The 26868-nt window shown below is 41.8% G+C and overlaps 1 protein-coding gene across 1 annotated transcript in view; it reads left to right on the top strand.

Moving 5' to 3' along the window:
* The window catches only part of GTF2F2 (general transcription factor IIF subunit 2), a 140312-nt gene extending 122955 nt beyond the window's left edge, over positions 1 to 17357 (top strand). Inside the window, exons 8-9 of the mRNA XM_074982807.1 lie at positions 106 to 249; positions 16483 to 17357. Of these exons, the coding sequence (XP_074838908.1) occupies positions 106 to 249; positions 16483 to 16602 (264 nt within the window). The 3' untranslated portion in view covers positions 16603 to 17357. The remainder of the gene's footprint in view (positions 1 to 105; positions 250 to 16482) is intronic.
* The last annotated feature ends 9511 nt before the right edge of the window (positions 17358 to 26868 follow it).

Raw genomic sequence — 26868 nt, 5'->3', positions numbered from 1 at the left:
AGAATTTTTAAAAAATACTGACCCTATGCAGCTGACTCTATGCAGAAAAATACCCAGAAAGGGCTACATGTACATCTTTTAATATTTTTTTTTTTTAATTCATAGATTGAGTATGAAAGGAAGAAAAAAGAAGATGGAAAACGAGCTCGGGCTGATAAACAGCAAGTGTTGGACATGCTTTTTTCTGCCTTTGAAAAGCATCAATATTACAACATTAAGGACTTAGTGGACATAACCAAACAGCCTGTGGTATGTACCTGTTCATAACCGCCTTCTTAACATTTTGCAGTAATCACCAGTACAATATTTATTGTTATATTAGGAACATGCCTTTTATACTTACGAGTGCGTAGTCTTAAACATATACCTTTTAAATGTATTTATTGTGTGTTTATAGTAGAGAGAGGTAGATTGGTGCATGATTTTAAAATACATTTATTCAGAACTGAACATATGAAGTATGCTAGAGACTAAATCCTCTTGTCAAAGAGATGGCTAAAATAATAGATCTCTTCGATTTTTGGCTGCTGTGATTTAATGCTAAAATCAGACCCTGTGTCTATATACATAGGTAGAAAAAAGTTGAGTATCATAATTGCAAGCCCCAAATACATTTAATATTAAATAGTCTCATTATTGCCACCCCTCAGACTTTTAAAATTCCACTGAGGGTGGCATTTCTGGCTTTTTTCTGCCTCATTTGTGTGTGTGAATGTTTAGAATGAAAATAAACATGTAAAGAAACACACAAATGCATACTTAAAAATGGGCTTTTGGGGAGTGTCCCTGTTTCTTCTTTCCCTTGATAAAATGACATTCCTCATCCTCTTGCTGTGGTGTATCCCCGTAACAGACTCCAGCCCTTGGATTTCTTTTCTGCTTCCCTTTCGCATTCTGGCAGATCTCAGCCACACCCTGAGCAAGTGCCAGCAGCCCTCCGAAGGGGAGACACTGTCTGTTGTGCCAGTCTAGTTCTGGCCAGTGAAATGGGAAAGGAGCTGCACCCATAAGATTTTGCTTCTTTCTGTAGTTGCTGGCATTTCTGTCTTTATGGATACCGTCAGTATTGCATTGTGAAGTGTAGAGCTGCTGTGCAGCCTAACTCGCTCATTCTCTCCCTTGTGTAAGGCTTCTTCAGTGACCTACAAAGTGTGTGGAGGTCTGTGGGGAGGGCAGCATCCCCACTAACTGTAAGTAGCTGCTGCCTGCTGAACACAGGAGCAATCTCTGCAAACCAGCAGTAGGAACTGCAGCAATTCCAGCTTGTTTCCTGAGCTCCTTCCAGCAGTGTCTGTTACACACGTAGCACATATAGCGGCCCAAATTGTAACATAAAATTACAAGATCCCTATATTCTATATCATAATACAGGTTGAACCTCTTCAGTTTGGCATCCTCAGGACCTGACTGGTGCCAAACAAGAGAATTTGCCAGACCATGGGAGGTCAATATTGTCTAGCACATCATCAACACTTCCACCGGTTACTGGGCTCTTAGAAGACAGTTAGAGGTAACTTACAGCTAAACAACAGTACAGAACACGGAGAGTCAGGACTGGTGGCTGTAAACAAACTTTATGGGACTGTGAGAAACTTGACCACACCCGTGATAAGTGGTTGTCCCGCTAACTAAAATCATTCCAGATTACAGAGGTAGTCAGGTGAGAGAATTCCAGGTTAGAGAGGTTCAACCTGTAGAGTGAATACATATTCCAGTTTTTCTCACTTAATGTATATAAAATATGAAGTTATACAAGTTAGTTATTTTAAGACATGGTTAAATGATGGAATGACCTCCTTGAGCAGATACAGAAAGCCATGGTTCTCTTATTCAGGCACCTGAAGCTCATTTATTCTGCAACACGTAGAAGAAACAAGATGATTAATTAAGCCATTTCTCTATGTCATTTATTTATTGTATGAGTAAACTCTTCATCTGTTTGGAGGGGGAGGGTGTAGGGATACAAGCTGAGAGTTGGCGTGGGAGGAAGATGAGGGCTGAGCTGTGTGGAGAGAAGAAGAGAATCTTATGTTCTCAGTTTTAAAAACGATAAAAATGTACCAGTAATCTGTGACCTATCATCCTGCTTTGCTTATATGTTATACCCCTTCGTCACACTTTTTGTCCTCATCACTTTAAGCTGACCTTATGAGGACCAAGGATTTGTCAGCTTCTGTTTTCAGAAAGTATAGAGCACAGCCTGGGCTCTGCACCAATCTAAATATATCTGCCACTCTGGTTTTATTCCCGTGAAAGAAATTATGTTCAGCTAATAGTGTGGTGGATCCACATTCATTAATTATGCTAATCTGAGTGAGCTCTATTGCTTTTAACTGCAGAACTCATTATAATGATACAAGCTACCTACCTTTATATTCTGTTCCGACTTAGCACCGCATTTTCTGTTCACTTGCTCTATACTTGCAAGTTTACCAGAAGATTGTCGAGATTTTACAGCTTTTAAACTCTTTTGCTTTCCATATGTTCTGCAGCGTCTGTTCAGAATAACATAATTTGTAGTTGTCATTTTCTTTCTACTTTTTGATGGATGTTTGCCATGTGAGTTTGCTGATTCCCGAACACCCAGATATTAGTGGTGATAGTACAGCCTGTGCTTGGCTGCCTTTCTCTTTGTGCACATGATACCCAGGGTAGTGATCACTTGGAAACGTTCTTTCAATATGCCATCTATCCCCACACACAAAATTATCATGCTAAGTTCCTAACTGTGTTCCTTTAAGTACTTCTCTAGTAAGCATTTTCTAAATGGAAACAATTCCATTAGCAGCTCGCAGCTATTTGTTTCCTGCCCTTCAGCCAATTTTCATTCCGATGTACCAATTTTCTCAGTACCCGTAGACATTAATCTCTAGTGTGAAACATTATTTTTTTCCAAAAATACAGTATCTGTTCCTGTTACCCACTGTGGCTTCATTGTTGCCATAGCAGCTCTGCTTTATGTATGTGCGCGCACACACACACACAGTAACATGCCAACATGTCGAATAGGTGTGCTCTCTTCTTACTTATGGTAAAGAGGTTGGCTGTTAATTAAACTCTGCCTAAGTGTTCACTGCATGATTTTCTAAAACAGCTTTTAAGACTTTCTTGGTATGTAATTTTTCCTCTCGGTTTCTAAATGCTCTGGTTATTTTCAGAATTGACTAAAAGGTTTTGCCAATTCATTTTTCAGCTGTGTTAGAATTAATGTATTGACGCTTACCTCACTGGGTGTTGGTGTTTAAAATTGATTAGCAAAATAGTCAAAAACTTAGTTAATCAAATAGCAAATAAATGCCTGTATTTTTTGTGTGTGATTATAAATAGTGTCCTTCTGACACTTTTTGAAAAGTACATTGGTATATGTTGGATGTGATGTTATATTTATTCTGGAGGTCTATAAACACAGAGCAGATCTCTTGTCAATTCTAATACATTTTATGTTTGTACTTCAAAATAATGTAAAGACATTAAAATTACACTATGATATTAGCCAAATCTGCAGGAGACCTTGCAGTTTGCAAAATCACTATTTGTGATTTTCCATATTCCCAGATGTCTCCTGTCTCAGGCCCCACTTCTTCTGGTCATCATCCTGTCCTAGCCGCCGCCCCCCCCGCCCCCCATTGTACAGGGGCCAGGGGAAGGGGAGTAGCCTCGGGCAGCCTGTTGCAGGGCAGCAGCGACTGTCAGGCTCCTCCCTACCTCCCAAGGGACGAGGGTGAGGGGGGGAATACCTGGCAGAGGCAACAGAGTTCATCCCCGCCCCCAACCCCGCACTCTCCATGTGGATGGCAGGAGGGGGTGCCTGTTCTGCCCTGCAGCACCGGAGAGTGCTGTGCCGTGCTTCTCCACAACCAGTGGCAACTGGAGGGGCCCTCTGCTACCCTGAAGCTGGCAAGAATGAGGCGCAGAGGGCCAGGAGGGCGGCGTGGCACAGTAGAGCAGGCTGCTGCTCCCATCACCCTTTTGGTGAATGTGGGGGGAGGGGAGGCGACCCAAGATACCTCTGCCACACCCAGCCCTTGGCCCCAAATAATCTCCATGCACCGTTGTCTGGGGAGAATATGGAAGGGGCGAGAATGGAGCAGGGTGGAGCATGGCCTAAGGCATGGGGGAGGTTACCCCAGGCTCCGCCCCCTAGGGGCCGCCCTGTCCCGAGTAGTCACGGATTTCACCATTTTTGATGGTGTCAGAAATGTATCCACAGTGAATGGTTAGGGTTTCCTGTACTCCCCTTCACTCTGGTGTAAATACAGAGTAACGCCATAGATGTCTCAGAGGAGTAGCCATGTTAATCTATGTCTTCACAACAAACAAACACCATAAAGACTAACAATTTCATTTATCAGGTAATGAGTTTTTGTGGGTAATCAGAAGAAGTGGGTCTTACCCACCAAAGCTTGTTACCTATTAAATAAATTTGTTAGATTTTAAGGTGCTATAGGACTGCTTGTTTTCCCTGTAAGTCATTGGAGTTATACCAGGCTTGGGCTGAATAAATATCAAATAACAGAATTTTCCTTTATGTAAAACAATAAAATGTCCACTAATAAATAGGACTACTGTGCCTAATTGGAACTGCATTTTGTATAAATTGCTACTAGTGAAGACTATTTATAATTTGTTTCTTACATTTAATTTAGTCATAGAATCATAGAATACTAGGACTGGAAGGGACCTTGAGAGGCCATGGAGTCCAGCTCACTGCCGTCATGGCAGGACCAAGTACTGTCTAGACCATCCCTGAGAGACATTTATATAACCTGTTCTTAAATATCTCCAGAGATGAAGATTTCACAACCTCCCTAGGCAATTTATTCCGGTGTTTGACCACCCTGACAGTTACAAGCTTTTTCCAAATGTCCAACCTAAACTTCCCTTGCTGCAGTTTAAGCCCATTGCTTCTTGTTCTATCCTCAGAGGCCAAGAAGAACAAGTTTTCCTCCTCCTCCTCCTTTCAACACCCTTTTAGATACCTTAAAACCACTATCATGTCCCCCCTTAATCTTCTCTTTTCCAAACTAAATAAACCCAGTTCTTTCAGTCTTCCTTCGTAGGTCATGTTCTCTAGACCTTTGATCATTCTTGTTGCTCTTTTCTGGACCCTCTCCAATTTTATCTCCTAGAGCTGGAAGGGACCTCAGGAGGTCATCTAGTCCAGTCTCCTGCTCTCTTGGTAGGACCAAGCACCATCCCAGACATTTATTTGCCCCCATCCCTAAATGGCCTCCTCAAGGATTGAGCTCACAAGCCCAGGTTTAGCAGGCCAATGCTCAAACCACTGAGCTATCTTGAAATGCAGTGCCCAGAACTGGACACAATATTCCAGCTGAGGCTTAACCAGTGCAGAGTAGAGTGGAAGAATGACCTCTTATGTCTTGCTCGCAACAGACCTGTTAGTGCATCCCAGAATCATGTTTGCTTTTTTTGCAATAGCATCACACTATTGCCTCATATTTAACCTGTGGTCCACGATAACCCCTAGATCCCTTTCTGCCATACTCCTTCCTAAACAGTCGCTTCCCATTCTGTATGTGTGAAACTGATTGTTCCTTCCTAAGTGGAGCACTTTGCATTTGTCTTTATTAAACTTCATCCTGTTTACCTCCGACCATTTCTCCAATTTGTCCAGATCATTTTGAATTATGACCCTATCCTCCAAAGCAGTTGCAACCCCGCCCAGCTTGGTATCATCTACAAATTTAATAAGCATACTTTCTATGCCAATATCTAAATCGTTGATGAAGATATTTAACAGAACCAGTCCCAGAACAGACCCTGTGGAGCCCCACTTGTTATACCTTTCCACCATGATTGAGAACCATTAATAACTACTCTCTGAGTACAGTTATCCAGCTAGTTTTGCACCCACCTTATAATAGCTCCATCTAAGTTGTATTTGCCTCCTTTATTGATAAGAATATCATGCGAGATCATATCAAATGCCTACCTTCTTGCTCTCAACAGTTTTTGCATCCCTTCAAAGCTCTGGAAAAATATTTTCAGAACTTATATAATAATGCATGCCACACCTTTCGAGAGTATGTTGTCACTGTCATGCCACACTAACCGTTCACTCTCCATTTTAAAAAGTGCTTCTTCAGACCTCCAAAATTGCAGTAGCAGTAAGAACTTCTAATGGTGTAACTCTAGTCTTCAAAATTTCGGAGACAGATTTCCCAAACCAAAAAATGGAGGGATTTTGCATATGAACAATTTACTAGTTGAGCTTCTTTTTACCTTTTACTAGTGCAGAATATTTGAAAGTATTGACAAAGTAAGGTCTGATCCCATAGCTTTTACCGTGTGTAATAAATGTCATGGGGTAACATTCAAGTGCTGGATGTTGCTGAAGAACAGAAACTAATGAGCAGTAGCTGGTGATTCAGTTTATTTTAAGTTTTTCACCCAAACTGCTGGAAAATACTATTCCAGGACATTAGACTTCCTTGCCAGTGTAGCCTGTCTAATCTTCCTTCCAGTTCATGCACTGGGAAGTTTCAAAATTACTCTGAAGTCATATTTTCCTCTTTACTGTTCATTTTTCTGTCAACGGGGTTGGTTGATCGAATACTCTGGATGGTGCTAAAGTTTTCCAGCTTGTTTTTTTTATAGAATTCCTGTTTGTTTCTGTTGCCCTTTCAAATTTTGCTGACACTGCTAACATTCACTGGAAGTGGTAGCGTTCTTCTCCCCATACTATTCGGTTCCTCTTAATTTTTTCAAATGAAAGTGCCAGTAGGTCCAGATTCTATTATGTTTGGAGACTTTAACTTAGCAAGGTTGCACAAATATGTTGTATTTTACTGTGATTCACCCAAAGAATGGGACCACCATTCTAAAGGACAACAAAACCATCAGTTTTCACTGAAAAGAACATTTTGAAGAACTTCTTTATCACAACTCCATTGTTGCAGGTGAAGTCCTTGAACAAGTCTCCCAGAAAATCTCCCAGGGATGAGCTTGGAGACCCTCCCAATTTGTATGAGATACAAAATGCCATTAAGCAGATAAAGAACAACAAACAGCACGTCCAGGTGGGATCCCCACTGAAATTTTTAAAGATGGTGGACCAAAGACGATTTGGCAGCTTTACCTGCTTATTCTTAAAATCTGGATAAAGGAGAAAATACCCAGTGAAGTGAGAGACACCTTGATTGTCACCGTCTTTAAGAAAGGGGATAAAGCAGACTGTGAAAACTATCATGGTATCTCTGCTCTGCAGGCACAGTTGTGGTGAAGATCCTCACAACTTGTCTTGTGCCCTTGTCAGAAGAAATTTTACTGGACTCAGTGTTTTCTAACCATGTCATGGATCAGATCTTCACAGCTCGGCAGCTGCAAGAAAACTGTCAGGAGCAAAACTGGCCACTGTATATGGCTTTCGTTGATTTAACTAAAGCCTTTGATTCATTGAATCACTGTACCCTCTGGATTGTACTTTCAAAGATTGGTTGTCCTGGTAAATATATCAGTATCCTAAAATTGCTTGTGGGCAACATGGAAGTGACTGTTCTGAGTAGTACTGGCTCCCTGAGTGAATCTTTCAGAGTACCAACAGTACCAACCCAACCATGTTTGCAGTTTTATTGCTATCATTCTGTACCTAATTGCTGGAAAGCTCCCAGTTGGCTTTGAAATCATTTATCGAATGGCTGGAAAGCTGTTCAGGCTTTGCAGGCTGAAAGGTAAGAGTTAGATTTCTACCATATCTACTGTGGAACTTCAGTAAGCTGATGACAATGCAGTTTTTTCCCCCACTTTGAAAAAAGAGCATGTTTTGGCTAAGACCAGCAATATGAAGCAATGGTTATCCATCAGCAGTTCCACTGGACTGATCGCATTGTCCAGATGCCTGACCAGTGGCTCCCAAAACAGGTCCTGTTCTCTCATCTGAAAGGACAGTACTTTAACGTAGGAGAACAATGGAAGCACTATAAGGACGTGATGAAGGATAACTTAAAGAAGTGTAACATTGACATTGACACTTGGGAGACACTCACCCAGGGTGTCTCAAAATGGAGAGAAGTTCTCTGCAGTGGTCCCCTGCATTTTGAACTTGCCCACCAACAAATTGAGGAGGACAAGAGATGCAGGAGGAAGGAGAGGCTGACTCCAGTCCTGGTCAAACGTCTCCTGCTGTACCTGGAAACATCTGTCCTCACTGTAATATCAATTGGGTTCAAGGCTAGGCCTTATCAGCCGCTTGGGGATCCACATATTCCATGGAAGATGATTATTCCCGGCAATGACTGATCATCATAATTTTATTCTGGGAGAGTTTTCAACTATGCAGCGTGTGTAATGTAGCCAAATTAACAATGTGCTTAAAAAGAACTTGAAATTTGAATTCTTCTAACTTTTCTATGCCTGTTTTACTTAATATTGCATTAATTTTTGCACTTAATATTGAATTTGATTGGGTCTTTATTATGATAATCTGTAAGCAATGGGCAACAATTTTCTTGGAGAAATTGCCCTTTCAGTTTATGTTCTGACTAGAAATTGTAGCAGTCTTTTTCTCTGATACATGCATATAATTCCTACTAGCTTCAAAGGGTGTAGAAAATGTTTGATTTCATTAACGTTTTTTTTACTTCAGAAGGGTTGTGTGTGTGTGTTAGGGAGCAAAACCTGAAGCAAAGGGCAAGTGCAGAGAGATAAAGAAAGATGTGAAAAGCAAAGCAAAGGAGGGAACAGAGAACGAGTGTAATGTGGGGCACTAAGGAAGAACAGCAAAAAATCAGTGTGAAACTGAGCATCAGAACTGGCCATAAGAACATTTGAGACAAGTGGTGGACAAGGCCAACCAATTCTCAGGAATATTTGCAGGTTTACTTACGCTTGAAGAGTAGTCTATCTTAAAAAAACACACCATTCACCCCCTGTCCCTGTAGATTTGAAAGTATGTAGAGTCATCAAGCAAAGGTCCAGGGGCTAAATCCTGGCTGAGCCTGACACTGAGAAATGAATTTTCTAGTAGTTGAATATGCACAGTTCATGCCTCTATGATCATCTGAACACATGTGCCTTATCTACACATGTACGTGCATAAGCGGACAATTTAGAATCCTGAATATTGACAACAATCAGAGTCTAAAAATAGAGTTTTAACATAAATTTAGAGTGTGGAGATGGTCATCTTTGGTTGAATGATGATGTAGTTGACTACTTTTTCAGACTGAGCAGTGTGATTCAGTAATATTATCGACCTATTGTCTGTTGCCAAGTAATTTTGTAGTGAATACTGCGTATTCATTGAAACACTGCTAGTTAATTAACCGGCATTCATTATAACGGTTCTGTATCTGCCCAAGGAGACTCTTGCATTTGTTGTTAAGTTGAGCTTCACCATTTTCCAGGTATTTTCTTCATAAAGTGGGAATATTTATGAAAGTTGTCATGAATCCCTGATCACTTACAATTTTGCTTCAAACTGCAAAAACTAAAAACATAAAGCTTCCTTGTGTTAACAGGAATTGTCACTCACACTGGTATATTTATTACTTTTATCTGTGTGTCAGTACAGAGACATTCTGTGTAACTGAACTGTTTAATTGTTTCAGTACAATGTAGCCGTTTTGGGAGGTCCTGGTCACAGAGGAGAGGAGAGGTGATCTTTTAGGTAGGGCTACAAGGAAAAAACCGCAACAGAAACCTTTATGGCAGTCAAGTCTCTGGACCTAGGGCAACTGACTTGGGCCTATGTTGCAGGGCTGGAAGTAGCAGAGTAGAGGTTCAGACTCAGGCTGGAGTGTGGGCTCCACACCCTTCTCCTTTCCTCAGGGTTCAAAGCCCAGATTTCTACCCAAGCACAAACATGCACACTGCTATTTTTAGCTCTGCAGAATGAGACTTATGCCTGAGTCAGTTGTCCCGGACTCTGATACTCAGTGGTGTGGATTTTTTTCTTTTTTTCCCCCTGTTCATAAATACCCTTAGGCAGCCAGAGTCACGGAAAGGTTCTAAATATCAGGACAAAGACCTTGAACTGGACAGTGTAATCAAAGGGGAGCAAGTGCGTATAGCAGAGGATGAAGCAATGTACTGATGACAATAAGCATTGGTAAGCAGCCAGAAAATGGTAGCATTTTCTTCCGAATGGAGCTTTTTCAGGGCGCGTGGATTAATTCCAAGAGATGGGTTCCACTAGTCAGCCATAAGTTCTCCAGTTGTATCCGTCAGTTGGCCAGGAACAAGTGCAATAACAATATTCAGGCCAGTCACAGGTGAAAGTTGGTGGCTTACTTTCCATGACTGTTTGAGTATCCAAGGATGCTTATGCTATAATGTGACAGGTACCTTTCATAGTGCAAGATATTTAGTGAGTAGATGAATTCTCTTTAATGACTTACGGTGTCATCTGGATGCTAATTTCCGCTGGGCATTGTGAAAGCTCAGAAACAGAGATAGGTTAGATGTTAAAGAGAGGAGGGGGATCAGTAATATGCAGAATCTTGGCACTTCAACTAACGTCATTTCATCCTCTCCCACCGCTAACAATAATGTGGAGTTTTGAGTTTTGTCTGGCTCTGCAGTAGAGACCTTTAGCAATGCTTGTAATGAGCTTCTGGATTCAGACTGAGAAGGACCCAATCTGGGATTTATATTGTAATTTTAACTTCTCTGCTGAGTATTTTGTAGTCAGACAAGTTGTTTTAGGAATTCAGACTTTCTAGGTAAGAGCAGCAGTTTTTGTAGAGTAGATCCAATATGATGGAGTGATGATAGCACCTTAGTTAAGGTTACATTAGAATTCTGTTTCCACAGAAGCTTTAAACCCTTTATTTTGTAAAAATCTTCTTTAAATGGCAAAAAAACAAAATATAGAATGTTAATTTTGAGCATTGTTGACTTTTTCATGGCAGTTTGATGAAAAGTGAATGGATACAGTGGAAAGAAGAGTTTGTAAAAAGCATCTTTTGGCATGAGATGACTCTTTGTACTACTTTTGCAACAAACCTAAAAAACTCTGAGATCTATCCTGTAGCCACATTGCTGCTCCTCATTCATTGATTCCTAGAATATCAGTTATACGTTGTTAGTGTTTGTCTACGGAGTATTTCATAACTTCTAGATTATTTTACAACTATTTCTTAGCCATAACAGAAAATATGTGCCAGGCTGAACCCATCACATTTTAATTTGATGATAAATCTGCTGCAGTGTGAATGCCAAAAACTACTGGCAGAAACAAAAAAGAGGTGCACAACCTTTCCCCACTTCACCAAAGACTCCCAAAGACATGGGGAAGTTACCCTGAAATAGGAAAGGACAATCTTCTTCAGTATTTGTCTAAGTGTCCTCGTTATTTACTGCCCTTATATTCTTAACAACAAGGAATGCCAAGCTAGAAGATAGCCAGGGAAGAGGTGCCGATTGTTCAGGTAGTCACTCCTAAACATGCGGGGTTATTCTTCGTGTATTTGCTTTCAGTATCTTTAATGGGTATAAAATGTTATATTGTCGCAAAAAGTACACTGAGGCCAGTCACAATCTCTCTCACTCTTCTGGTGCACCAACATAACAATAGAGTGAACATATTTTCTCTGAGTTATTGTAAGGAGTGCTATTTCTTATATCTGATTCTGGTGAGCTTTGAAGCACACAAAATCTTTGGTGGAAAAAACCAGGCACTTAGCTAACAAAAATGATGTTTTGTGATAGCTGTGGGTATGGCATAATACAGTCTGGCCAAAACCTTAAAAGCATGGCAATAAGCTGAGAAGAAAAGAATGGTTTATTTCTGTAACACACTCCAGTAAAAAGCTTTCACTCCCATCTGCAGCTGATACCTAACATCAATGTGTATCCCAACCTCATCGAGCTTTATACTCATACAAAACCTGAACAGTAAATTCAACAGCATTCAGAGAAAATGACTTCCAAAAGGCATGCAGACTGTGACAGACGTATTGATTTGATGGTATATAAATCACATAAAAGCATTTGAGGTCTCTGTTAAAGATTTGTGCTAGAGTGCTAATTTGATGGAGATTGAAAGAAAATCCCGGTGTTTTTCTGTCAAGTGTAGGTTTGGTTTACATTATGGGTAGTTGAGGCCTGGGGGCCTTTGACCAAGGGAGATAATATTTCTTTTGACAAAATAAAGGTAGTTTTTTAGAATGTGTTAGAACAGTGCTACATACACATTCTTTAAATGTACCTTTTTATTCAAATCAAAAGAACCCTTAAAATCAATGCTCCTAAGAAAAGTTTGTCTTTTACCTTCTGTTCCTAAACTTCCTGCCCTCTTTCCCCAATTGTGGGAAAAGGGAGAGGTTCCCCTACCAGTTAGTTACTCTCTTTATTCTAACTCAGGGCTCACTGAAAACAAAGGGAAGTCTCTCAAGCCGGGATGTGCCATAAAAACAAACTAATGACTTCTGTGTCAGTCCAATTTGGGATTATTTTCTTCAATTGCTTATTATTTGCACAAGAAAGACTTCCCTTTGTTACTTTCAGATATTACTTTACATTGTACTAGAGATGCTAGTGTTGGCAAAGAAGTCTCATTTCTACTCACCGCCAGAGCTCCAAGTCCCCACTCTCCAGTCTTGATACTGGCAGAGGGATGGCTATGTGTACCGATGTGGAGAATATCTCGTTTTCAAAGGATGTGGGAGCACAAGTATTTAATCTACAATCCAGAATCCACTTGCCTGAAAGGAAATAAATTATTAACATACAGTAAACTCTTTCATATCCTGCATTCTATTATCCAGAATTCTCAAATAATCAGCATTTTAACCATAAGTAAATTTTAGTTTTGTTTTCCATAAGTACAATATAGTGAAAGTAAATGCAAATAAAGGCATCAAATACAGTATATGTTTACAGTGTACAGTATTGCTGTTGTTGGTAAATAAAGTACTCAGTGTACATTTTTGTTTGTTTTGTAATATCCAATCTTGTTTTCCTTTAGTGTTATGCCTTGCTAGGTACACTTATTTATTATCCAGAATATTTGAATATCTGGCAGCCTTCCAGTCCTGGGGCTGCTGGATATGAAAGAGTTTACTGTATTTTTAAAAATGCTGCTTCTTTTTTTAAAAAAGTAAGCACTGATAGTTTCTAAATTCTGTTTAAGGTTAATATTAGTTTTGATCCTGTTCATATTGTCCTGCTAAGTCATGTTTAGAGTGCATTTTAAAGCCATGCTTCAGGTAACAGCTTACTCCTAGAGTGGATGGGGCCTAAATTCCCTCACAGTGATCAAATAAAGTTAATCAAGTCTCATTTTCTGAAAAACCTGTCTTTTCTCTTTGCTCTAAAAAACAAGTTCCAAGTACTATAAATTCTGTGGACAAATGCTTATAGATATTGAAATTCTTTCCTCATCTAATGTTTTGTTCCACAGAACCATTCTGCACTGTCTCCTGACTTACAAATTAATCAAAGCAACTCAATAACTACGTATATTTTCTTAATGCGGTTATGTGAGTAAGTAGCTGTGGTATTGCTTCGTTCCCATGGACTTTGGTGGTAGATGTGCACATCTTCAAGAGCAGAATTTGACATTAATTCCATAAGTAGATCTTAGGCCCAAGCACTGGCAAGCCATGCTATGAAGCGCAAAGTTGCCCAGGAATAGCTGAACAAGGTTGAAAGTAAATGCATATCTGTAGAGCCCTTGAAAATCCATGGATATCTGCTTTATAGCCGCGTGCATCCACATCCACTGATGGGATGCAGTTATCTGCAGCTCATTTTTGCTGACGTACGTACAAATTTTGTATTTAGAATCCTGCAGATTTGCAGATACCCACTCTTTATATCCAGGTCACCACATCCATGGATCATTTTATATCCATGCCGGGTTCTATGTATTTAATTCTATGTGTTCATGCTTTGTTTTATTGGTAAGTAGTTCCTGTTAATGGCACACACGTTTTTGAAAATACAATGCACGCTACCAGTATCATTTTAACAAAAATGTTCACATAATGGATCTGCATATCCTAGAATCAAATATGAATACTCTCTCAGGCAGCTGAAAAGTCTGTCTAGTTTGTGTAATAGGAAGGCAGAAATATATTATTTGGAAGGAAGCTCATCTGTTCTAGGTGCATCTCAAGTTTCATTTTATCTACTGCTGCCACCTGGTGGGTTAGTGCTCTGTAACACTGAAAACTCAGACACTGAAGAGTCTTGTTTTCAGTACAGGTTGCATTTCCTTTGTCTGGCACCCTCAGGACCTGACTTGTCATGCTGGCCCCTGCCCTGATTTGCAGCAACACAAGAATGAGGCTGGCTTTAACAGTTCAGAAGTGAGTGGCAATCGCTCTGTGGAAGTTTGCAATGCCTGAGAGTTGCCAGTCAATGACAAATCAGTTCAGGGTGGACAAATCTACAGTAGATCTGTGGTGATGCAGATGGCCCATGCACTCTGTCGGCTTCTCCTCAGGAAGATTGTGACCCTGGGAGATGTACAGGCAATAGTAGATGGCTTTGCTGCCCAGGGGTTTCCTAACCGTGGTGGGGCAATAGATGGCATGCACATCCCCCATCACGGCCCCGGACCACCTGGTACCTGAGTATATAAACCAAAAGGGATATTTCCCCACGATGTTGCAGGGGTTGGTAGAACACAAAGGTCATTTCACTGATGTCAACGTTGGATGGCCGGGGAGGGTTCACAACTCATGCGTCTTCCAAAATTCTGGGCTGTACAGAAAGCTTCTGGGTTGGACATTTTTCCCAGACTGGAAAATCATGATTGGCAATGTGGAGGTGCCTACTGTCATATTGGGCGACCATGCTTACCCTCTGCTCCCTTGCCTTATGAAGCCCTACACAGGAGCCCTGGACCCCAGCAAGGAAAACTTCAATGACAGACTCAGCAAGTGCAGAATGGTAGTTGAATGCACCTTTGCCCATTTAAAAGCGAGGTTCAGATGCTTATTGACCCATTTGGACCTTTTAGAAACTAATGTCCCCACTGTGATTACAGCCTGCATCATTCTGAACAACATATGTGAATCCAGGCGGGAGACTTTCCTGTCCATCTGCAATTCTGAAGCTGAGGCCATAGGCAAGGCTTACTTGCAGCTGCCTACCAAACCATCCATCAATAATCACGCTGAGGAAGTAGCAATAAGGGACGCTTTAAAACATAGCTTCATGAATGATCTGTACTACACATACTACCGATGTATTTCTCTGTCATAATGCTAATAAATCATACCATGTCTTAATGAATGCTTTTACTTGGTGGCAGGGGTTTAAGTTGTAGTAAGTATAATGCTTGTGGCAGGCAGCTATGCCTTCAATGCTCCTCCAACCTGCCTGGTTCCAGCAGCCACGCATCCTCTGCGGACCTGGACATAGCGGTGGGCAGCTGTGCCTTCAGCCCTCACCCAACTCCCACAGTGATTTGTGTTCCCTACCACCCCTGCACAACACAAAATCACACTGAGCTCAAAGGAATGATTTTATTTTGCTGAGAGGAGAGTTTAAGTGACAAGGAAAAGAAGCATTGTCAAGGGTGCTTCAATAGTCTTTTGAATTGGCCCTTGGGGCTAGAGCTGCAGGCTGTCCTTGCCCTCCGACCCCTTGTTCCGGGACCGTGATGACAGGTGGTGGGCAACCTCTCTTCAGGAGACTCTGAGCAGCAGGTATTGGCTCCTGTAGTGCTGTGTTAGGAGTCCCGCTGCAACTGTAGCAGGGAGCGCAGGACCTCCATTTGCTCCATAACTGACATTATGAGCTTTGCCACGGCCTCACTGTGCTTTGCCACTTTCTGTTGCTGGAAGTCAAGCATTCTCTGCTGCAACTCAGCTTGACTCTGATGCCACTGAGCTGTGCTATGACACCCCTGAGGAGTGTTCTTTGCCAGCTGATTGTATTTTGTTTCATTCCACTCTGTGTGCTGCAGGATGAGAACCTTCTTGCGCCTTTTTCTGGACCTGTCTCCCACACTGGGCATGGCAGCTGGAACGTGAAAGTCAAAATTAAGATACGATTCACATAATGTGCTTTCAAATGGAATTAATGGGTTTCTGTGTCTACTGTCAGGGAAAGTTTCTTTTTTGAAGGTCACTAAAGGCTTATTAAGGTTGGGATTCTAAGCATGCATTTCACAATACATCATTTACCATCACTTATCCAGCACATTTCTTTGTGGACCTGGTAAGCAATTGTCCGCTTTTTGGGGGAAGGGGAGGGCTGCAAAGCAGGGGAAGCTGTCAGGTGTCCTGGAGCAGAAAAAAAAAACGTTCAGCCATTTCTAGAGCGATCGTCCTCAATGAGCAAGGAAGACAGCACCTGGCATCTGCATGGCGAGAGGGGATCCTGGGGAAGTGTTCAATTACAGCCACTATTAAATCTATTAAAGAAATTATTGGTAGTTGTCAGATTATTTCATTATCATTTTTAATTAATAATATAAATGTATCTTGGCAGATCATGTATAGTAGTTTAAATTCGAACTACAGTAACTGCCTGTCTTTGTAATTTAAGCTTTTTGTTTCTTTTCAGATATACTTGAAAGAAATTTTAAGAGAAATAGGCATCTACAATGTTAAGGGGACCCACAAAAATACATGGGAGCTGAAGCCAGAGTACAGACATTACCAAGGAGAAGAGAAGAGTGATTAATGCAACTTTTTATGAAGCAAATACTGAGATGACTGGGACTGCAGTGAGGGAACACAGCAGTTAAACAGACTGGACTGAGCACAAATCAGTACCAAGAGATCTTAGAAACAGTAACATTTTGTAATTTGCCTGGCTTAATTTTTAAAAACTAATAGTTCTTGGATATTTCTATACATTTGTCTTGTTTTGGACAAAAAATGAAAGAATAAAACTTGTTTTAGATTTATCTTTATTAGAAACCTTTAGACTTTTGGCTTTGTTTTTTAAGTGGTTTTGAGGGTTGTTTTTTTGTTTTAGACCCTTGAAACTTTAAAGTAAAATATACTTTAGATGGACCTGTAACTTTATATTTTGCATCCCCGCAGTACTGAGTTCATACTTGCACATCTGCTACATTCCTTAGGGGTGTGATCCTGAGAAGTGTTGAGCATCCGTAGTTAATACTGATCAGTTTATGGGAACTTTGTGTTTTCAAGATAAGTCTTTAGGAAAAGCAGCCACAGTCCTGATGCTCATGGTGATCCTAAGTCTTCCTGCAAACAAATAAAGCTCAGTTTAAAAAAAAAAGCTCTCTAATGCACTGATCAATGGGCCAAGAGGAGAGTGACTGCAGTTTATCACTGAGGAAAAACTACTTGACCCTATAAGTACAGTAAGGAATGAATAGATCTTTAATATGTTTGTTTTTAAAATGTGATCATGTTTTATGTTTAAGCATATCAATAAAGAGAGCGTTTAACTTGTACTAAATAAAATTATGTATATTATTGACTGAGTATAAGAGTACTGATAAACTGAATTATAGAGATATGGAAGACTATTAGCCTTCATTTCTATTCCCGGGTTTGCTCCTGGATCTCCCTGCAACATCGAGAACGTCACTTAACCATTCTGTGCCTTGTTTTCCTCATTCTTAAAATGGAGATAAATGCTCACTTTTGTAAAGCAGTCAGCTGACATGTACTGTTTTAAGTGTAAAATTGTCACCTTTTATTTTTAAAGAACTGTTTTATTTTGACATCCTGAAATTTCATGAAAAATTATGTGAAAACAGAAATAAGGATGCATATTCATTAACTTAGTTATAGGAGTAGTTTTAGACTTTTAAAGTGTTTTCTTTTTAAATAGGTAAAATTAACTCAATCTGTGCATTAGATCAGGGTTTCCTAATCTATGGGTCCAAAACATAGGTTGTGATTACATTTCAAAAGGGTTGCCAGCAGGGCTGGGCAGCTCCACAGGTGGCTATATTAAGAAGTCATTCACACTCCTGAAGTGGTTCTCAACTTCTTAAGTGGATTAATAGCTGTCAGACAGTTAAGCCAATCAATTACATTGAGAACCATTTCACATGCAGGACAGAGACCTGCATACCTGAGGAGCAGCCCCAGGTTCAGATGTGGTGGGGGCCTGAATCTGAGGTTAAGAAGGAGGGAAGGCAGAGCCAATCAGATCCTTGGCTTCCAGCCTCTGCAGGAGATGAGGTTCCCCACAGACCCCAGCACAGTTCCCACAGCTGGTGCTGCTGACCTGGGCTCTGGGCCCCAGCCAGCTTCCAGCTGCGGTTGTCCCTGTGCCTCCCCTAGCTCCCTCCAGCCTGTGAGTGACTTCCCTAGGCCCCTCTAGCCCCTGAATGTGACTCCCCAAGCCTGGGGGGAGCAGTTTGGGGATGACTGTCTTTCCACCACCACAACTCTGACTTACTATAGTAAATATAGCAACAGAGAGGGAGCTGTGCTAGTCTGTACTCTATGAAAACAAAAAAGCAGTCCGGTAGCACTTCAAAGACTAACAAAATAATTTATTAGGTGATGAGCTTTTGTCGGACAGACCCACTTCTTCAGACCACAGTCATACCAGAACAGACTCAATATTTAAGGCACAGAGAACCAAAAACAGTAATCAAGGAGGACAAATCAAAAAAAAAAAGATCAAGGTGAGCAAACCAGAGAGTAGAAGGGCCGGGGGGGAGTCAAGAATTAAATTAAGCCAAGTATGCAAATGAGCCCCTAGAGTGACTCAGAAAATTCCCATCCCAGTTCAAACCATGTGTTATGTCGAATTTGAATATAAAAGAGAGTTCGGGGGTCTCTCTTTCAAGAGTGTTTCTTCAGCAACACACAAACTCTTACGTCATTAGCAGAATGGCCCACTCTACAACTAACGTTGTATATGCCATCATGTGCCGACAATGCCCAGATGCTTTGTATATTGGACAGACTTCAAACTCCCTTAGACAATGAGTTAATGGGCACAAAACAGACATAAAAACACTCCTGATCCACAAACTTGTTAGCCAGCATTTTATTTTGTTAAAGTGCTACTTGACTGCTTTTTTGTTTTGATAGTAAAATTAGCATATTTCCTCTTTTCTATGAAATAACTATTATGATTTTATAAATGTGAGGGGGCATGATTTTATATTCTTGCCTTGGGCACAAAATTAGCTAGCTATGGCTCTGCTCTCCCCCCATTTTTGAATTCCCATGGGTCACCAAGTCTTCCTGAATTGTCAAAACGTTCCCATCTGGAAAAGGAAGGTTGGGAACTGCTGCCCTAGATATTACTTGCCTGATCACCTTTTCTGACATAACTAAAATGTGTGTATCACTCGTACACAGATATATTAATGAAATAGGAAAAAATCTACTTTTAAAAAATTCTATTATAAGTGTACTTCAATAAAAACATAGCAAGAGGAGTGGATGGCTCAGAGGGGGTTGGTAAAGGGATACAGAACCTCTGCCTCTGTTTCACCAATCTGATTCCTAAACAGGTCAGCCATCTGCCCTCATTATCCTCTGATGGCTATTAGTTTTTTATGAAGCACATTGGTAGCCTGTTAAGTTCTTAGTAGGTGAATGTCCAAACAGAAGATTCTGTGCCACTGTTCTACAAATAGATCCAGTTACGAGGTTTTTGTGTGTGCTCTTGAAAGTAAGGGCAACTGCTATTACTTTCTGGGACACTACCACCTGTGTACAACTCATTAATTGCCTCGTGAAGTCTTTGGGGACACTGAATGGAAGTCCAAGAAATGAGATTCCACTCAGCTACAGCAGGGGTGGGCAATGCTTTTTGATGGGGACACTCCCAAGAATTTGGTAAGTGGTCCAGGGCTGCACTTTTCCATGATACTACTGGAGAAGTAACAGAGAGATAGCCATGCTAGTCTATATACTATCAAAACAAAAAAGCAGTCCAGTAGCACTTTAAAGACTAACAAAATAATGTATTAGGTGATGAGCTTTCATGGGACAGACCCACTTCTTCAGATCATACTGAATACCAGAGAAGGTGCAGGGCTGGGATGGAGGTTGAGTGCAGGAGGGGATCTGGGAGGGAGTTTGGGTGAAGTGGGGGATTGTAACTGGGGGCAGGGGACTGGGGTGCAGAGTTTGAGAAGAGGCGTGTGTGCAAGAAGGATGCTGACCTGGAGGAGGGGGTGCAGGAAGGGGCTGCAAAGTCTGGGACGGGGTTGTGACCTGGGGCAGAAGTTTGGGGTGAAGGGTTGGGGGTGGGGGTCTGAGCGCAGGAACAGGGGAGCAAAGGGTTTGGTAACATGGGACAGGGATGCTGGAGCAGGGGTAGAAAGCTGGGGGAGAGAAGGGCTGGGCTGCCAGAGGCAGGCTGTGGCTGGGATGCGCTTAACCTGGGCAGCATCCAACTAGCAGACCAATAGTTCCTAAGCCAGTTCCCATGGCGGCCTTCTACATGCTGCTCAGAACACAAAGCAGTCAGGTGTGAGGGCCATGTGCTCCCTTGAGGAGGAGGAAAAGAGAAGTATATTGTGTGCTGCCTGCCCTGCAAACAGACAGCTCCCATTGGCTCGTTTCTAGCCAATGGAAGCTGTGAGATGGTGCTGGGGTCGAGGATAGAATGAGAAGCTTCTCTCCTCCTTCCCCCAGGCTTGCAGTGTTCAGAGTGACACACATGGCCATCGCAGCCTGCTGCTCTGAGCAGCATGCAGAGGAGAGGCAGGCAGGGAGTCTAGCTAAGACTCTCATTGGGCCATGGGCTGGACCCAGCAGCTTGAGCTGGATCCCCTGAACTTTAGCGTGTCACGTGTCTACCAGTGATAGCCTGACAATGTGTGCCTTGCTCATGCTGAAGACAATGAGTGTTTTGGATTCTCAAGGAATGCAGATATGTTGGTTTTAATTGGGAAAGGGGTGGTTAGAACATTGGCTTTGTGAAACCCAGGGTTGCGTGTTCAGTCCTTAAGGGGGCCTTTCAAAATTCTGCAGCAGGTTAGATTAAAAATAATAATAATAATCTGTCAGGGATGGTGATAGTTCCTGGTGCGAGGGCAGGGGACTGGACTCAATGACCTCTTGAGGTCCTTTCAGTTCTCTGAGATATGGCATGTATATCTAATGTACTCCAGTTGATTTGAATTGTACCATATTAAATAGTCTCAGAGGGAAGCTGTGTTGTAGCTTCCCAAAAAAGCAAGCAGTCCTGTAGCACTTTACAGATTAACACATTTATTTATTAGTTAATGAGTGTTCATGGATAAGACCCACTTCCTCAGATTTACCTAATGAATAAAATTGTTAGTCTTTAAGGTGCTACAGGGCTGTTTGTACCTGCTAAGCTATCTGGAGATTATAGCCCCAGTTCCATATTGTCTTGCCTCTTGTGTAGACATTTAAACCCTTGCAACGCGTATGTAAATTGCCATTCTACTTTTTTTTCCATTAAGCTGATCACTGTAGCAAATATGTGCTTCCTAGATAATTCAGAAGAAGATTAAGGGTCTTTTGTGAATTTCATGGAGACTTCTCTTTTTTTCCTTTCCCAGTTAAAGGAGGGTTTGTTAATAAGAGTAAATACCAATGTTTTATTAGAGACACAACATGGGTGAGGTAAGTTTTTTTTTATTGGAAGAATTGATGAGGGAGAAAGAGAATCTTTCCACCTTACACAGAGCTGTGTTTCAGAATGTCAAAGCTAAACATGAGGTGGAATCAATGTATTTATTGTCATTGTCACAATGACTATGGGAAAATGCTTTCTCAAAGAGCAGAGTCTTTCAGAATTGCCTATCTTGCAAGAATCTTTATTGTTCTGATCTTCACTTGAATTTTGTTCCACAGATGAGTTCCTTCAGTCAAGTATGCTTTATCTCCAGCTTTGCTGTGCTTTGTTATGGATTTTCAGAACTGCATCAGTCATGGATGATTGTGGTCCAAGGATACAAATGATGACGCTGATGTAGCACAGTCCTAAGCCAATGATGGCTTTGAACGTCCAGCAGGAAGCAAAGAAAGGACAGTAGCTCGGAGGCAATGTTTTACAGTGCTATATCCAGTTGAGGTAAAACATACTCATTTGGGGTGAGAGAATGCTAATATGACTTTTACCCTGCTTGCTTATCCCATATAATTAGACTATTAACATATTTTTTTATTTTGGTGAATGTTGATTTACTGTTTCATAACCTATCTGCAGCTGCTCAGTGGTTTAGTAAGGTATCATCGCTACAGTGAGATAGCTATGGTGGAGTTTTGGGTGGTGGGGATTTGGATTTGCCTCATTCCCCATCATGGGCAGGAGGGCTTGGGCAGGCTCAGGTTTTGGTTCCCCCCACCTCCCCTTCTGGGGTTATAATGTTTGTTGTCAAAAGAATTTCTGTGTAATGAAGTTTGAGACCCCTGGTTTAGGTGAACTGGTCTGGAGCATAGGCTGGCTACACAAGCACTTGTGTTCAACATTCTTCCAGATGACTACGTACAAATCTTGCTTATAACACGGGATAAGTGCGGTTAGCTGAAGTGATCTGCAATGTGTTTGTCCACGCTTGCGACTCACCGGAGCTCACTGCTAAGCTTATCACTGACCACTGGGGTTGCCAACCCTCCCAGATTGCCCTGGAGTCTCCAAGAATTAATCCTTACTTACAGTTTGTTATGTGATGAAACCACCAAGAATACACCCAGCCAACCCTATTGACAACTGCTCTGCAAAGGTTTTACTGCAGTGTAAACTAGGCCTTAGCGCTCTGCATTTCTTCTTCCTTGACCTCTTCCTCCCAACCAGTTACCAGGATATCCCTGTTATCCCAGACGCTGGTCTACATTAGGGCTTTTAGCTACTGTCTCCCCCTGCCAGTCTCCCTATTTCTGCTCTCAAAAGAGGACAACATGGATTCATGGCAGGTAGGCCCCTCCCATCTGTATTCTGGGCGAGAAGTGGGGAGTATCTCAGTGTTCTCTCGCCTAGCTGTGCACAGTAAGCTTGAGAAGTTTTGGTGGCAGAAGAGCTGGAAGGAGGGATAATAAACAACCCAAGAGGAGGAGAAGATTAGAGCTGAGAGGCAGAAAAGTCTGAAAACTCACTACAAAGCTTGTAGACATTTAAAGTCCAAAAGGCAGGGAAGCTCCAGGAAAGCATTCCCACCACTCTTCATGCTGCAGGAGCACGCTGCCCTTGAGAGGTGCGCCCAGCTGACCACAGCTCCAAACTGCCAGTGGAATGGACCTACATGGGATGAGTCTGCAGAAGTGCACACAATCATGAATAATACACCTAGGAAAATGATTTGCTGAGAGTCAATAGGATGACTAATCAAATTCCATCTTTGTGATGGTGCCATCTGAACATGGATAGCCAGAACTGATGCATACAGGAGGTATGTTCAGTCACTGCCGATTTAAAGCAGCCAATGAAGACAATACAGAAGCGACTCAGAACAGGATAGGCTATGCGGAGCACTCAGGGACATTTTAACATCAAGTTCCCACTGTTCCCACTCTATACGCTCACGCTCACGCTCACTTCTGGGCCAAAGACTCCGTGACACCATCTGTCATGTGACTTTCTGCCAGTGCACTGCTAATGTTCATCAGTTGCTCCTTGTGAGAGTCACCAAAGAAAACATAACATCTCTTTTGTAAGACAACTCCCAGGCATGACGGTGTCTGGCGTCATCTACTCCTTTGTTCTGAGTTTATATTTCAGAGCAGTCTTACATATGCACATCCTGAGTCAGTTCCCCTCCCATCTTCCACATTATTTTTTGGACACTCCAACCGCTAGACTCATTGTTTGCCTTCACCGTGAATCCCATATGCTTGGACCGTGTCCATATTAGGGAGTTTTGCACTATCAAGACTGCACCCATGTGGTTTACCTTGGCATGAAGCTGATGTTTTGAATTTACCCTAAGAATTTACGGTACAGCAGCATTGGTGCTACATCCCTAAGGGTAGGTCTACAGCCGTTATTTTGAAATAACTTTGACAGTGTCTACACAACGCAACGCATTATTTCAAAACAGCAGTTGCCTTATTTCGAAAGTGGCAAACCTTATTTTATGATGACTAGCTGCTATTTCGAAATAGAGGCTGTGTAGATGGCAAATGGGCTACTTCGAAATAAACCATAGTGCATCTAATGGCTCTGTCTCGAAATAGTTCTGTTCCGTCTAGATGCTCTATGTGTAGACATATCCTAAGGCTCATGACTAGTTGTTTGCATACAGTTTGTCATCTTTAGGGTAACTCTTGCAACAGAGACTTTTGGTCTTTTTTTAAAGTGCCAAGAACACTGACGACATGACAAATAAGCTTAAAACTGGGGCCTTCCACATTTATTTTCTGAAATATTCATAGGCTGCTTTTCACAACTAACTGCAGAAAGTGCAGTTTCGGACATCTTCCAGCTGATTTATTTTACTTCACATGCACATGAGCCTAAGTCTAGTACGCAGCCCAAAATGTAAGTCATGGCAAGAGCTACAGGACGGGTTCCCAATTTTTCAGTGTATGAATCATATCTTCATAATGATCTTCTATTGCACTCAGTTGTGCCACATTTTCCCCCTCTATTCAGGAGTATGTAACATCCCTGTGGCACCTACCCAATTTGAAGCATGAAATAACATTTGGAAACTGGTAACTCTAATAATACACCAGTTTATTTAATGAAAAATAACACATAGATACAAGGAGAACCAGCGCCATATAACCAGCCAGTTCTCCAGGGATCACCAAGCACAGGTTTTTCAAACCACCGTACAGGAATCTCTCCTTTAGAGAGAACTGCCCTCTTATTGTCAGCATCACTATCAAGCAGGAAAAGGTCAGTGGAGGGACAGCCATCATATTAGACATTGCTGCAGCTCTCCAGTTAAATGAACAAACATTTAGTCAGTGCAGACTGACTAAAGCCAGGCTACCCCGATCTGACTACAATGGACAAGTGACACTCCTCTGCCCCTTCTGTTGGTGGAGCCCCCTGAAGAAAACTAGAACCCCACCACTATTTTTTTACTGCTGCTTACTACTCAGGGCTTGTCTTCGCTACACTGTGGATTAATGCTGCAGGAATTGATCCACCAGAGGTCAATTTACTGTGTCTGCTTAGATATGATACACCGACCTGTAAACACTCGCCTGTTCACTCTGGACCTCCACCAGGCCAAGAATAGTAGCCACTGTTGATAGGAGAGCAGTTCCTGATTACCTTACTGTATGGAAGACACCACAATGAAAATGTCAACTTCAGCTGTGCTATTGGCATAGCTGAAGTTCCATAGGTTAGAGAGAGAGAGAGAGAGAGAGAGAGAGTGCGTGCGCACGTGCGCTCTGTAGACCAGGCCTCAATCATAACTAAATTGGTCAGAATAGTAGGTATTTGTAGATGAAGGGATTATTCATGCCATCCGTAATTCAAACAAACTTGAGGGCCTTAGTATTGTGTGTTACATCACAAGGAAGAATGCTGAGACCAGGTACTGGGAGGGAGTGGGGTGAATTAGCTAATGAAGTCTTATTTCTCTAGGACAATGTCTGAAGATCACCTGCAAGGTTCAGCCTATGACCAGCACAGTGGCCCGGCTCCTGAGGGGCTCAACTTGCAAGGAACACAACAGTTGTATCCCAATCTCTGCTCTGCCTCTCACAGGAAATAAGGGGTTTTGCCAACTGTTCAGGGAAACACTTCTTCAAAGAATGAATGGACACAGAGCAGACATTAGCAATCTCAGTATACATGAGCCTGTCAGTGAGCATTTTGATGGAGTGGGCCATTCAGTTAAAGACCTGTGAATATGTGTCCTACAACAAAGAAACTTTAAATCCAGATTACATAGGGAGATTTGTGAACTGGGGTTAGTACTCAAATTTGACACACTAACTCTTGGTTTGAACACAGACAGCAATGATCTCATACAATACAAGGACTGCTTCCCTTCCTTTGATGTTTGTAATTATCTCGGGTAAGACATTTAACATCCCTCACCACGCTTCTTCAATCCTATGTATTTGATTTGTCAGAATCTGACAACATGATACTTACTTGGGCAAAATCCCTGTTAAAGTTGACAGGAATTTTCCAGGAGAAAGGACCCTTGTGGGGTCACATCTCAACTTGCCACTGTAAACATCAGACTTTCCATAATGTTTTCTAGTACTCTTTCAGTAGCAAAATGTTCCTCAGAGATTGGTGTCTAAATATTATAGGGTGATACAGTCCATGGATACAATGTATCTCCTGGCGTTATTCCCACCTGCAAACATATAGACAGTGACAACCTATTGTACTGTGTTTAGAGAAGTGTAACCTAGTGTCCAGTCAGAGTGCAATGAATTTTGTGCAAAACGTGGCCTGATGTCTTCGGGAGCTGTTTATCTTGGTTATCCAAAGGCCAGCTCAGGGCCACCTATGAAAGATGCTTTTTATATCTGACTTAATGCTACTCTGTGGAGGAAAGACTGGGACAAACAGATCTGGTTTTGTGCAGCACCTAGTACAAAGGAATCCTGATCCATGACGGGGGTTTTGTGGCACTGCTGCAATATAAATACTAATGCAAAGCAATCAGTGCTGCATGCTGTTCCCTCAGAGAGTAAGCGTTGTAACTGCCCCGACTGAACCTATTGGTCAAGGAACCAGTCACTCTGCATTGAATCTGGCAACTGGGGTGATAGCTAGTTTTCATGTAATGCTCACCTGCAGATATATGCAGTGGAACTGTACCATGTGATCAGCTGCATCAAAGCACAAGCGATAGGGAGGCTGGTTTTCCTGTCCCTAATAATCCAGCCCCCATTTCCAGCTACATGTCCAGGCAACCTCTGCTTTCCACTCAAAACTGAGATATTATTTGGAAGATTGAATACAGACTAGGAGATGAGAGACCTGGGCTGTGTCTACACTTGTATTCCTCTTTCGAAAGGTATGCAAATGAGGTAAATTGAAAATGCAAATGAGGTACAAATTTGCATGCCTGAACCCTTATTTGCATATTCTGATTTTGAA

Source organism: Carettochelys insculpta, chromosome 1 (genome assembly GCF_033958435.1).
Source record: "Carettochelys insculpta isolate YL-2023 chromosome 1, ASM3395843v1, whole genome shotgun sequence".
Taxonomy (NCBI): domain Eukaryota; kingdom Metazoa; phylum Chordata; order Testudines; family Carettochelyidae; genus Carettochelys; species Carettochelys insculpta.
This window is presented reverse-complemented; position numbering and strand designations above follow the sequence as displayed.